The sequence below is a fragment of the Monopterus albus genome, unplaced genomic scaffold (genome assembly GCF_001952655.1).
Source record: "Monopterus albus unplaced genomic scaffold, M_albus_1.0 scaffold139.1, whole genome shotgun sequence".
In the NCBI taxonomy this organism is placed as follows: domain Eukaryota; kingdom Metazoa; phylum Chordata; class Actinopteri; order Synbranchiformes; family Synbranchidae; genus Monopterus; species Monopterus albus.
The window spans coordinates 318,261-332,756 of record NW_018128019.1 but is presented as its reverse complement, the minus strand read 5'-3'; the positions used below and the strand labels follow the sequence as shown (position 1 = coordinate 332,756).

General features: G+C 41.5%; 1 protein-coding gene across 1 annotated transcript in view; it reads left to right on the top strand.

The window, feature by feature from the left end:
- sdk2b (sidekick cell adhesion molecule 2b) overlaps window positions 1–14,496 on the top strand; it is a 234,493-nt gene that overhangs the window by 194,434 nt on the left and 25,563 nt on the right. The window contains 15 exon segments of the mRNA XM_020613837.1: window positions 1–133; window positions 569–671; window positions 3,559–3,735; window positions 4,700–4,836; window positions 5,451–5,598; window positions 6,347–6,405; window positions 6,408–6,465; window positions 7,195–7,376; window positions 7,977–8,092; window positions 9,138–9,333; window positions 9,707–9,805; window positions 11,217–11,408; window positions 13,323–13,444; window positions 13,647–13,756; window positions 14,242–14,392. The exon segment at window positions 1–133 is cut by the window's left edge and continues 10 nt beyond it. Coding sequence (XP_020469493.1) covers window positions 1–133; window positions 569–671; window positions 3,559–3,735; window positions 4,700–4,836; window positions 5,451–5,598; window positions 6,347–6,405; window positions 6,408–6,465; window positions 7,195–7,376; window positions 7,977–8,092; window positions 9,138–9,333; window positions 9,707–9,805; window positions 11,217–11,408; window positions 13,323–13,444; window positions 13,647–13,756; window positions 14,242–14,392 — 1,983 coding nt within the window.

Sequence of the window (14,496 nt, the reverse complement as noted above, 5' to 3'; positions counted from 1 at the left end):
CCCAGGTTCACCCTGCTCGAGTCAGGCAGCTTGCTCATCTCCCCATCACACATCTCAGATGCTGGAACCTACACATGCATGGCAAGTAACTCCAGGGGCATCGACGAGGCATCTGCTGACCTCGTGGTATGGGGTGAGTGTGCAACTATGCACAAGGTCTTTCTTGTTTTTTTTTTTACAAACGCGCATGTGGTCAATGCCCAAAAATTCTTCACATTCATTCCCGTGTGGCAAAAACAGAAACTTAACAGTGGTGGAGTTTTATTTTGAACAGTGTCTGTTTATCAGAAATGAGGTTATGTAGTATAACATAGCTATGCTCAAGCCCTTCAGATACAAAAGCACTCTTCTGTGCAACTATGAAATCATCATTGAGGTGTTTTCTGCAAGGAGCCATCAAGGAACAAAATACAAAACAGCAGCATGTCATTTCAATTGAAATGAGGTTTCAGAAACTTGTTTGTTCTTTTTCTGGTGGTGTTCTTCTCAGGAAGAACATTTTGTAGGCTGTTTTCTCTCACCACACTTTCCCTCTTTCTCTTTCTCTCTGTCTTTCTCTTCTCCACAGCTCGCACTCGGATTACCACCCCCCCACAGGACCAGAGTGTTATCAAGGGAACTAAAGCCATAATGACCTGCGGAGTCACACATGACCCCAGTGTAACTGTCAGGTATGGATGCACTCACAAATACTCTATTAAGTAATTAAGTTGATTTATATAGCGCTATTTATACTGCATAGCACTTTTGCTGGAACAGATGTCATAAAGTGCTATAAAAGACAAAAGCAGCAGATGTCAAGTGCAGACAAAATTAAAAAGACACAAAACAAAGTTTAACAATAGATCTTGAGCTGCTTTTTAAATGTTTTTAAGGTTAATTCTGTCTCAACAATTTATGGTTTTATTTAGAGATGCACTGATCAATTGGCAAAGATCAGAAATGGCCAGTTTTCTGTGTGATAGGCCTGCGAAACAGCAAATACGAACTACACACACTTCAAAAAGAACTGTGTGCTCAGTAGTAATAGATATTCTTCTGTCTCTATTGCCTGTTGCACCTTCTTATATTTGGAGAAGTACAAATATTACGCTTCATTTCAGTTGGAGGTTTGTTAAAAATTGAGTGAGAGAAAGACAGAAATGTAAAACTTTAATACAAAGTAATTTTTCATTATAGAAAAGTTACAAAAATGTCTTTGTATGATGTCAGTTACAGTCCTTAGAAATACGTTTGGTGCATCTGTAGTTGTGTTTTTAACTAAGTATGTCCCTAAAACAGCTATTTTCAGTCATGTATTAATACACATTTGTGCACTAGTGAGTATTCAGAGTAGCAGGGTATACATAAGATTGACTCACCACCCAGCGTTTTTCACTGATGTGCTTTTCATTGTTGTTGGACAGTGTAGCTCAGTCTCAGTCTCGGAATACATAGACAAAAACCTGTTAGCTGGATATATTCACTGCTTGTTTTGATCTTCTCATTAAATATTTGGTAAGGATATTGCCAGCCTTGTCCTTTTAAAGGTCTCCACAATGTCCAAGATCATCTAGACTGGGTGTAGGAACCATCACTTCAAAGCCATAGCACTGCTTGATTTTAAGACAGGAACACGATTCAGCCAACAAGCCCTGATCAGAAGACCCGAGCTCTCAGAGACATTTACTAATGTATATGGGTGCCCGACTCTGAAGGCAAATCTTACCTCGGAGTCAGAATCTGATAGAAAGTCAATGTAAAGAAATCAAGATAGGTTTTAGAGGACCTGTTCAAAAGCCTTGCATTGACCTTCTGGCCCACTTGCAAGTGATTCAGTGATGTCTGGCTAAGACTGGTGAAAGGAAAGTTAGAGTAGTCTGGACAGGAGGAAATACTGTAAGTCCATGGATGCTCAGTTTTGCTACACACTTTTTTGGGACACATTTTCGTGTATTTATGGGTTAAACCGAATTCACATAAACATAAAGTAAATACATGTATAGAAATACTGTAACTACTGTTCAAACATGTGATCCAAACATGCATTTCGTATAAAAGCAAACACCTACGTGGGTTAGACATGCTTGTTGTCCACCGACGTGCATGTATGTCGTTACAAGAAAGTGTGTCTCGCACGTCTCCAGCTATCAAACACTGTTCCAACCAGTGCAACCTTCAAAGCAAATGTTTTGCTGAATTCTGAGCATGTGGACGGCCTAAGTAGAGATTAATAGACCGTTCTGTTCCTTTCTATTCAGAAGCCAAGCCTACATCTGAAGATCTCTTTGAGCTGTGCAGTTTTGATGATATGTAGCGAGCAGCTGCTAGTATATGCATGCAGGGCAGCTCTGAGGGCGAATCTGAAGAGACAGAAGGCAGACAGAGTATTACCTCCCTAATAACATATTTTTTTCAGATTATGTTAGAAGAAATGATAATACAAATCTTCATTTATTTATCATAGTTTACATTTCAGCATTATGCGAGCATTCACTGGAAGATGTAACTGAGCAGAAATAATGGAATACTAATATCAGAGGCTCCCAGTGGTCCCTGAAAATTTAGACATGACACTCTCCAAGCCTGAGTTTAGAGTGAGGTTGATGTAAGAGTGAGTCATAAGATACTACAGTAACCTGGTTAATGGGTCATGACTTTATTATAAATTACATATAAAGAGTGCATTCACTGATCCAAAGTAAGTTTATTATCTAGATTGAATGCAAAGTGGATTTTTATCTTGCAGGATTTGCACAATTTGAACAAACTTGTCTACGCCTCATTTCGTGCTGCTTAGAGCAAATCTGGCCCACTTCATATAGCCTTGGGTTTTCTAGTCGGTCAGGCCACTTCTAAAGCTTTCTTTATTATCTTTTTTTTATTCAGTATTTGCCAACCTCCGTCTTATTCTCATGTTTCCGTCCATTTTGTTTTTGTGTTTGCCTTGGGTTGGACTTGTTGGATCTTTTTATAAAAACTACAGGGAATGTGCACTTCTCAAGCTGTTTGATGGTTACGTGAATGCACATTTTCCAGTTTTCTACAGTGTGATCAGTCCTCAGTGGTTTAAGGGGACACCTTGGGGTCCTGGTCTCCTTAGTCATAGTCTGAGTGAATTTATTTCTGTAGAACTACTGGGTCTGTAAGCTGTGCTGATGATGGTCTTCTGATCAAAACGTTCACATTTCCATTCACATTTTTTCGATTGTAACATGAAAAAGATGTTATTTTTTGGCATGTGAAGACCCACTTGGTTGCTCTGTCAGTGTGTGAGCATTGTTTTTAATATATGGGATAACAAATTTCTACAGTGAAAGTGGTGAGTAATAGTTTATTGTGACTAATAGCCATCATTGACAAAAACAAGTGATAGCACTCAGGTTGACAAATACCACGATAAAAAAGTCATTTTATAAAGTAGTACTTTGTTCTCAGTATGTTTAAACTGATCAACTGATACAACTGAAGGAATGATGCTGCAGCAGCGCATGATGGTCGTGCTGGTGGTGATAAAGATGAGGATGATGTTAAGGAGAAAAGCATCAACAGCTCAGCTGACTGATGACTGTGTTCCAGGCATGTCTGGGAGAAAGAGGGCTTGGTGATCAACGTCCAGTCCATTCCTCGCATCCGAATGGATACAGATGGCACCCTTCATATTTCCCAAACCTGGTCAGGTGACATTGGCACATACACATGCAGAGTCACCTCAGTTGGCGGCAACGACTCCCGCAGTGCACACCTCCGTGTCAGGTAATTCGCCCCCCCCCACCACCTTCACCACTTGCCTGACTTGCTATTTTCTTATTTTCCTTTTTCTCTCACATTTGTGTTTCTCCAGAGCAAACACACAGGAAGGAACATGTTCTTTCAAGAAAACCACAGACACTCACACACACATGCACTTAATATCACCGGCCTTTCTGCCTGCTCTTATTGACACCTTTGACTCATTTCCACTTAAATGACGCCTGTTCTTCCTCACCTCCCCTGTCCTCATTCTCACCCGACACACTTCCAGCCCCAGGGGGCCCCCTCCTCCTTCCCTCTGTGTGATACTACACACACATGCTGACACACACTCATCCCAACACTTCCAGATAGTTTTTGTCATCTCATATTTTCTTTCTCCAAAACTTTGCCTGCTGCTGTTATACACAGTGAGTCACTGCAGCATGGGTAAATTGAATATGAATGACATCTAACTTTCTGTTTGCCAGGCTGACTGACTGACTGACTGACTGACTGACTGATTGTCTTTCTTTGTCACTATCAGCCATGTTGCTGGCTGGCTGCCATTTGACTGAGTTACTGCCTATACCCATTCGTTGTTTTAAGGTTTATCTATCAATCTGGATGTGCTTATCTGAATTTATGGATGAATGAATTAATGATCCCCAGCTTTGGTCTCATTTATTCATGCTTTTGTCAGGGCATTTCTCCCTGTCTGTCTCCTTATGCCTTTCAATCCATTTCCCTCCTCTGGTGATATCCATCTCATTTTGTTTGCCTGTGTGTCCATCTTGACGAGGAATCATTTTGCTGTCTTGTCACACCACATCTGTCAAACTGATCTCTCTGTGATAGAACATTCAGCTTTACTTTGGATTCATACAACATACAGTATGTTCTAAGAGGAACACGGTGCTTGGTAACCCTCTTGCTGTGGTAAGAGAGATACTTCTATTTATCGATGTTGTCTCGCTGTTCCCTGCAGGCAGCTGCCCCATGCCCCAGAGAACCCTACAGCTGTGCTGAGCATGTCTGAAAGAAGAGCCATTGACCTGTCCTGGGCCAAACCTTTTGATGGCAACAGTCCCCTCATACGCTACATCCTGGAGGTTTCTGAGAACAGTAAGTCACATAAGTTCATAAAGTCAGGCATTCATTTAGTTTTTCCTTCTCTGTTGTCTGCTTTGTGTCCTTTGTGCCAGTTATTTATAATTATTTGGGTATATGGAGCTCATGGGATGCCAGTACTTCAGGTTACTTTTTTCTATACATCTTTTTCCACGTAGCCAGACATCTGTGATGCCAGTGTTTGTCCCAAAATGTTTCAGTGCGAAGCAAATATAGCAGATAACTTGAAAAAGTGTTTACGTGCATGATGATTAAGACTAATGAAGAATGGCTGTTATTGTTTTTAATCTCAAATTGGATTTGTAAGCTACAAAGCAGTCTGTCTCTGTGAGCAACTGTTTGCTTATAATCTGCAACACATTGCACTCTCACTGTTCTGATCCCCTTGCTTCTTTGTTTCTCAGCATAATTTTGTTTCTGTAATGAATTAGAATTTTAAAATGTGACAAAGTGATTGCGGGCATTACAATGAAAATCTCTTCTGAGTATCAGGGATATTAGACAAATGTTACTTTTTAAGGGATGTTGAAGTGATTGTATAGCATAGCAACAATCAAGCTGCATGTGCATGTAGAACAAGGTGCAGAACTTGATTTTCTTTGTTCTAGATGCTCCCTGGGCCATCCTGCTTGCCAATATTGAGCCAGAGTCCACAGCAGTGACGGTCAATGGCTTGATCCCGGCGCGTTCCTATCAGTTCCGACTCTGTGCCGTTAATGATGTGGGGAAGGGGCAGTTCAGCAAGGAGACAGACCGGTGAGCTAAGGACAGATATCACTCAGTGTGGTCCACATTCATTTATCAATTCCTATTCAACATTATAGGTACAAAATATACAGCTTTCTTTGGGAAGGGGTCTTCAAGTTGTACTTTTCCTAGAATGCATGTTTTTTTCTTAGCATATTAGATTTTCATTAGCGTGTTGTTTAACTGGCAGTAGCAGTGAGCAATGGCAGAAATGTCCTAGTGCTCATGAAATCCATTTGCTAGACCAGTTTGACTGATACTTTCAATCAGGAATCAGTGAAGAGGGATGTTCGTGTACACAATGTCAAGCACTTGTTCCTCCCCAGTCGCTCACCCCACCTCCACCAGTCATCCACACCACCAGCTCCCTAGCCAGAGGAGAGCCACGGGGGTGCTCTGTCTGTGTTGCAGGGGGCTGGCTCTGAACACTGTGATGCCATTTGAGACTAAGTCACTGCCACTGATATCACTTCATCTCTCATATCCAGTACATCTTCTCCCCAGGCAATCAGGGCATCTTGTCAGGGTGAATATACAGTATAGTGTTCAGAAGGTTGAATAGTCCAGGTTTTCTATGACGTTCTCAGATGTGGTAATGATGGTGGGTACTATGCATTTTTTGGGGAAAAAAATCACACAGGAAATGGTCATGGTTTATAAGAAAGGAAATGAAGCACTTGAGAAGAAAGAAAGAAGGATTGCAGTAAATGCTTTATTTGAAATTATACAAGTGTGTTATTCTGCGTGTGTTCCGCAGTGTCTCTCTCCCAGAGGAGCCACCCAGTGCTGCTCCTCAGAATGTCATCGCTAGTGGTCGGACTGGCAGCCGCCACCTGAAAGCCACCAGAACGGCATCCTCAGGGGCTACACTGTCCGGTAGGGCCCCTGTTCATCCACCCTCCACTCATACATGTCTCTTTCTTACTTTTATATCAGAGGTGGGATGTTAACATTCTGTTTTTGAGGTAAAAGTCTATAATGTAATTTAATAATGCAATATCTTGATATTTGATTGATTTCATTTTTAATTTGTGACCTTGAAAGAAATTGTTATATAATGTCTTTAATACCCATTAGCTGTGTCCCTTCACAAACCCAAAGACTCAGATTGTTTGGATTTGTTGATTTCTGTTTTTAACTAAACTTTTAGTCCATTATCAGTGGTAATAACGAATGATGGCAAACTGATTTAATGGCACACAGTACAGTATTTTTCACCTCACACTGTCTGTTTCAACTAAACTAAACCGAACTAAAGTCTAATGAATGGTTTGACTTCAGAAAGTTTAGCTACTACAATAGGCAGAGTCAGCTGTATACCAAACTGACTGTAAATCTGTAAACATGTAATTAGTTTGGTTTTCTGTCAGGCTTTTTATTCAGTTCATCCAAATGAAACAGCAGGTGTTTTCCAGACAACAGTCAGTGCTGTCAGTGGTTTTTAATTACTTGTTTCCTGGTGCTTTGTCTCCCCCTAGCAGGGAGCCTAGTGTATCACAGGTTTTGCCTCAAGTACTTTACTGTACCCTCCTTGTCAGGGAACCAAACAAAAATGTCAAATTCAGGGTACAAATCTCTCAAGCACATTGATCCTGTGTATCTCAGGTACCGGCTCACTGGGCTGCCTGTGGACTATCAAATCAAGAACATTTCCAGCCCAGATGTGACCAACCTGCTGCTGGAGGACCTCATCATCTGGACTAACTATGAGATTGAGGTGGCTGCCTACAACGGGGCAGGTCTGGGCACTTTCAGCCATAAAGTCACTGAGTGGACTCTGCAGGGAGGTGAGCACTCGTATCATCAATGTTATTTACAAAATCAGGGCTGATTCTGTGACTGAGGTTTTTTTTGTTTTGTTACTGAGGCTGATTCTGTGACTGAGGTTTTTTTTTGTCACTGGATGTGTCATTCAAGATGAGTCTACATTTGTATGTGTTAACTGTAATCAGACTGTTTCTGCAGTGTTGTCATTATAGGTTAACACAATTCTTCTAGTAACCATCTGGTTTTATGTGTCTCTGACTAAAACTCTCCTACAAGCCAGTGCTGACCACTGTCCAACTACCTTACCTTTACCTCTTCTTTGTAAGGACCACACAAAGGTGTGATATTCCCCTAAGATCCATAAGCAGTTCACACAAACCCCACAGAGACCCAGGTATTAGGTGTAAGTGTCATCAGAGAGATGGAGTGATGGCAGTATCTGCCCTGACCTGTGCAGCATCGATCAATACTGACACCCAGAAAGATGCAGGCAGACTTGTAGCAGTCAACTGAAAGGCGCCCTCACACCTCTGTTGCTTTCCTTTCTACTTCTTCTTTATTCTTTACTTCCTTTTCTTTCCCTCTGTTGCACATTTTCTTCCTCTCCTCAACCGTCCCAGTACCCACTATCGCCCCCGGAAACGTGCAGGCTGAGGCGATCAACTCGACAACTATCCGTTTTACGTGGACAGCCCCTAACCCTCAGTTCATCAACGGCATCAACCAGGGCTACAAGGTCAGTAACTGCCGCAGTGGCGTCACCACCAGCCATCATGTCCATTGACAGAACTGTCAGAGCTGAACTTGTAGTATCACATATCCTGTGTAGCAGGAGGAAGAAAAAAGCCAAGGGGCACAATATGTTTGTTGGCACTGTGAACAATGGGCTTGCTTCACCCATTTGTCAGTCAGAGGTCATTCTGTTTATCTTTGCAACCATTTTTCTTAAGTTTTATTGTGAAGCTGTGTGTATGTAATGATGAATGTCTTCATTATTTGGTTATGGGCTCTTGGAAGTCATCCATCTCTCTGTCTCTTGTGTATACTTCACTGAAATGAAGGGAATCATAAATCCACATCCATAGGGTAGGACTACATTGACTCTATTGAGGCTTAATTATGTCATTGGAGTTTTTTCCCTGTCTTTTTGTCTGTTCCAGTGGCTCCACAGGCCTTGCTCAGCTGGGTGGAGGGGTCACTGTACAAACTCCATTTGAATTTTAAGTACCAGGTTTTTCTTCAGGGAGAGGGTTAAGCAGTGGTGAGAAAAAGAGAGAGAGAGAGAGATGGCAGACAGTCAAACATCTATCTCTCTGACATCCTCTTGCCAGGTATTTTCTTCCCAGGATGCTCCCTCATCACTCTGGAAACTGAAAGCAAACCCATTAGAAATGCCACTGGGACTCATTATCTAAGCAGCTAATTGGTCAATCCAGGTCCCATTTGTAGATGCTGTATGGTCTGCAATAAACATGGATGATGGGATACGATCATGCCTCTCTTGAGCTCTTGCTTCCTCTCCCAGTCTTAGTGTAGCTATTCAGCCATTCCTTGCCAGTCCAAACCTCTTCGGGGCATCTTTCTAAATATATCTGCGAGAGCTGTGATGCCAAATAACTCATCAGAGTGGCTCAGGACTGCTGGAGAGAAACACTGCTGTTAGTTTGGTGACAATAAAAGTGTGAGAATCATTACAAAAAAAATGATTAGCTGCTTTATTCTTGGCTGTCTTCATAATTTTCTTCACATTTACATTTTTCTTCTTGTTTGCCTTGTTTTAGTTGTTGGCCTGGGAGCCCAGCAGAGACAAAGAAGTTACTATGGTAACAGTGCGCCCGAACTTCCAGGACAGCGTCCATGTGGGATATGTGACAGGTCTGAAGAAGTTCACCGAGTATTACACGTCTGTGCTGTGTTTCACTACACCCGGAGACGGCCCCCTCAGTCCGCCCAAAGCACTAAGGACACACGAGGACAGTAAGTGACTTCTTTTCCACAGTCTCTCTCTCCCGTGGCGGTGAGGACACGTGAGTATCTCATAGCAACGCATCCTTTGGGCAAGATCTATTATTCATGCAGAACGAAGCTGTAGGGCAGTGCTAATGAATGAGTCTATTCTTCATCCAGCCAGGATCATCATAATTAGGACTTTGTTTCCTTAGAGATTATTGGTCAAGCTTTAAAAACCATTTATTATCAGTTTCTTTCCGGCAATTAATTTGTTTTTAGTGGTTTGGAATATTAAGACATTTAAAAGTACAAATGCTGTCACCAGTTAGCTAAGTCCAATATACCAGCTGTATGTAGACTGGATCATTGACCCTCATTATCCTCACTTATCCCTGTCCAGCTCCTGGAGCCGTGGGTCACCTGAGCTTCACTGAGATCCTGGACACATCGCTCAAAGTCAGCTGGAGTGAGCCCAGCGAGAAGAACGGCATTCTCACAGGTACACTCACTTCGTTTGCAAGTTAAACTTGTAGTGGTACATATACTTAGTGGTGTCGACACTTAACACAGCTACTTTATTGTTTGTTGTTTATTGTTTGGTGGATCATGCAGAACATCATCAGATCATCTCCTCTCTCAAGCCCTGCTCAATAAATAAAGGCCCTGCCACAATAAAGGCCCTTTTTAAAACATAATTGTTCTCGCATAATAGAAGTAAGGCTATTTACTAAAAAGCTTTGGCCTATAATTCATCATGCTGTAGAAAGACCAATAAAATATGAAGCACACGTTTTCAGTCTCATCCAAAGCACATAACAAACAAAGCTGTTCCTCCTCAGGGACAACATTTAATCTGTTTCTATTGCTAAAGGCTTTAAACTTGAACATACCATAACTGTGCACAAAGAGATATTCTATTTTGGATGAATTTAGCTTCTTCCAAGGCTCTCCACTTGTTTCTTTTTTTATTAAAAAAATGTCTTTGTAATTTGGGTTTGTGTCATACACCATTTTTATTTTACACACAAGGAACCAAGTGTTGACTGTCACAAATATTATGTTGTAACTTGTTTTGAAAAATAGTAAAATCCACAAAGTAAATATTTATCTCACCAGGGATGTACATGCAAAATGTTCTAATTAAAGATCCTTCCAGTGAGCCAGTGTTACTTCTATTCCAGTTTAATTAATGCTCTTACTCCACTCTGTACAAACGTCCAATAAAGAACAAATAGCCACCAGTGAAGTGTTTACTACAGTTGAGATTTAGCAGGATTTTGTAATGTGACTTAAAAAAAATGTTAATGCGTTACACATTCCCAGGAGAAGGCACATACATGACATGTAAAATTACTGGTTTGGCAAAAAATACTACCTCTGACTTATGCAGTCACATGAAAAGAGCTGCTGGCCAAGGCACAAAATGCGTTAACTTTGAGAGGGCAGCGTGCGTGTGTATGTGTGGCTTTGTTCTTCTGTACTTGTGGGGATGGAAAACCGGGAGCATGCTAGCTTTGTGGGGACCGGTCCCCGGTCCACACAACATAGATGATCATATTTTATGAAAGCGATATGGTGTAAATTTACAGCAAGTGTCAGCTTTGGTTAAGGTTACAGTAGGTCTCCAGGAAATGAATGAAAGTCAATGTAAAGTCCCCTGAAGTAATGGAAACACAATGTGTGTGTGCGTGTGTGTATGAGTGGTCAAAGAATGTGCGTTTGTGCAGGGAAGTATAATCACAGGCTGATATAATTTGCTGTATTCAATTTTTGATGAAGTTAATTTGATATTTCTGATAGCTGGCCCCGTAGCAGGCGAGTAGAGTCACTGTTGTAGCTAAACCGCTGTCGAATTTTCCCTGAGAGGATTCTCTGTCTGCTGGTGTTAACTCATCTCTGCTGTTCTTCAGGTTATCGCATTTCATGGGAGGAGTACAACCGAACAAACACTAGAGTCACCCATTACTTGCCAAATGTGACCTTAGAGTACAGAGTTACTGGACTCACTGCTCTCACCACCTACACCATTGAAGTGGCAGGTATGACCTCCAAAGGCCAGGGCCAGCTGTCCTCTTCCACCATCTCCTCTGGCGTCCCACCAGGTAAGTTACCAAACAATCAGTGCATAGGTATATATGTAGGTATGGCAGCCCATGCCTTATCATGTTTTATTGTATATCATTGTATAGTATTGTGTTGCATCCAATTGATTCCATTCTATATTTGAGATTTTATTGTAACTTGTATTTTATTTTTATATTTACTCAGGGACTAAAGATGAAAATTAGCCTCTTTGGCTAACTCTGGCACATTGACAGAAATATAATTAATATGCATTGTCCCTGTAAATGAATAAACTAAACTAAACTTAAAGGTCAGAACACCTGAATTACAAAAATATCAGGCCACTCAGTTATTTTCCCAGGTTACAAGACTGTTCATCAGTTGTGGTGCTTCTGTGGTAAAAGATGTATTATTTGTACATGGACATGTGAGAGGCTGAAATGGCTGAGATGGAGATGTCCCACCTTTCAGCTCCTAGTTTGAGTTAAGCTTTCTGATCCTACATTTCCCAAAGTGCAACTCAGTGGCCTCGTTTATTAGGGCCTCCGTGTCGCCTAAATTTCCCCTTTTAATCTCTGCATCTGGAGTTTGTAAGGCAGGCTGTCTGTTAAAATGTTTAACTCAAGACCAAGCCAAGATAAGCCTGATGACATTATCAGGGTTCTATTTCAGTAGCTGGGAACCTTTGTTGAACCTGCATATTAACTGTTTCACGTTGCACTTGGTGAACACACACTGGTTTCTGGCACCAGACAGAGTGAAATCAGACCCCAGTCAACTCAGCTGGGACAGAGCCAAACAAAAAAGAAAAAAACACACCAATACACATATCTGCCCCACAGCCAAAATAACAGTTCCCAAGAAAGCATTAAGGGCAATTAGAATGTTTAATGATTTCATATTTGCAAAATTGCTCAACAGAAATACAATGCCCACATCATTCATTAGAGCAGCATTCAGAGCCTGAACATCTGTGAGACCTGTGAAATGACAGGCTGTTAAACTGCGAGCAGGCTTCAGAGCAGCGGTTACACTCCCCAGAATGGTCATCAATCCCTTTGTATATGTATAAAGAAAGCGCCTCTGCACCTGCAACTGTACCGTAACAATCCAGCTAAAAGCCACGTCAGTAATCAGTCATACAGATATTTTCTGCGTTTGATTAGAGTTGTTGTTTAAGCTTGTCCGCTGGAGTGATTATATCTTTTTAATGTTAGGCTCTGTCCACACTTCAGCTGGAATTTATATTAGCTATATTCTCCTTTGGAATGGAAGTATGTATAAGTTCATCTTAAGGGACGAGTGAGGGACAAAGATATGAAGAATAACTTATGTTATGCACCAGAACTTTCCCACACAGGTTACACACAAACATTCCAACATTCACACACAAGCAAACAATGATATCCACAAAAAAACATTACAAAAGCATGTAGAAAGTCATCAAGAATGACATCCACAAAATATACACAAAAATGCCTTCTCGACATTCTTTAAATTTGCCATTTTGAGATTTGTTTCCCCCCTAGGATTTCAAGGGATTAATCCATTCTTGTTTGCTCAGCTCAAGTATAAACATGCTATCAGATTGAATCATATCTCTAGATAACTGCAGTGTAATTGACATTCACGGCATTGTCTCCACCTGTGTACTGTGTGTAAGCATCTTTTACTAAGCTAATCTGCTTTTGCTGTCTTAGCTGAAGTTGGGAACAAGGGAGGGAAATAAGTGGAGCTGCTGAGAAATCTGCCTGTGTGCAGTATCTGTACATCCACAAGAGGGTGCTGTAGTAGGTGGATTTTCCTATGTAAAGCCTACAAACCAAAATCACACTGTGTGAGAGGCACTCAGACAAACTCCATGTACTGTAAAGCATTGTCAGTTATGTGTTCCCCCAGACATTTCTCTCACCTCTCTCTCCCTTTGTCCGACTCTTTCTGCATCCTCACAGAGCTCCCTGGCCCTCCCACCAACATGGCAATTTCCAACATAGGCCCACGCTCTGTCATCCTGCAGTTTAAACCTGGCTATGATGGCAAAACTTCCATTTCCCGTTGGCAGGTGGAGGCCCAGGTGAGGCAGATTTAATGCAGAAGGTTCCATTTTTCTTAATCATGTGTTACTGCTCTGGGAATCCTCTTCCTTATTCTTTATATTGAATATGACTGAATACAGATCTCCCCAGCTGAGTTTAGACAGGGGACTTCAGCATTGCTTGAAGCCCTTTGTTCATTGCCAAGTCCTTATGTCATGATTTGTGTTGTCTTGGTGTCAGGTGGGTGTGGTGGGAGAAAATGAGGACTGGGTGATGGTTCACCAGGTGTCCAATGAACCTGAGGCTCGCTCCTTAGAAGTACCAGGTCTCAACCCATATACCTTCTACAGGTAGCCTACTTTGAAACTGTATTCACCATGTCTTCCTCATTTGGAGAGTACATCCTTGGATATATTAGTATATTCTTAAGCAATGCCTGATAACATGGAAATAAAGCTTGTGCAGATTGTGACAAACTACATATGAGGAGATTGTTTGCTACAGTATCTCAGCTCATTTCAGCATATCCTAGGAGCTTAATTGTTTTTCTTGTGATTTGGATACAAGCTTGTTATAGTTAGTGTGATTTTTGCACAGTCTTGGTGCAGCCTGCTTGTTTTCCATGATCATGTTCAGTATAACCAATTAACATTTCACAGAGCCAGTCCCTTAAGACCCACTACAGCTAGTTCTCACCATTCTACCACTTTACATTTCAGTAGAGTTGAACATGGGAATTCATTTTGAGTTGCCAGATCTGAGCTGTTATTCCGTTCAAATGAGACAGTCCCTTTGCAGAAACTGAAATATAGTTAAATTTGATTCCGCACACCAGGTTCCGTATGCGCCAGGTGAACATAGTGGGCACCAGTCCTCCAAGCCAGCCTTCCAGGAAGATCCAGACCCTACCAGGTCCTCCTGACATGGCCCCCGCCAACGTCACCCTGCGCACTGCTAGCGAGACCAGCCTCTGGTTACGATGGATGGTACATACTGCAGGAATATTACCTCTGAATTATTCGTTGCAGTTCTTAATAACCTAGTCTGAAGAATTTGGCTTATTTGAACCCACTTTTTCCTCTTTCTTTCC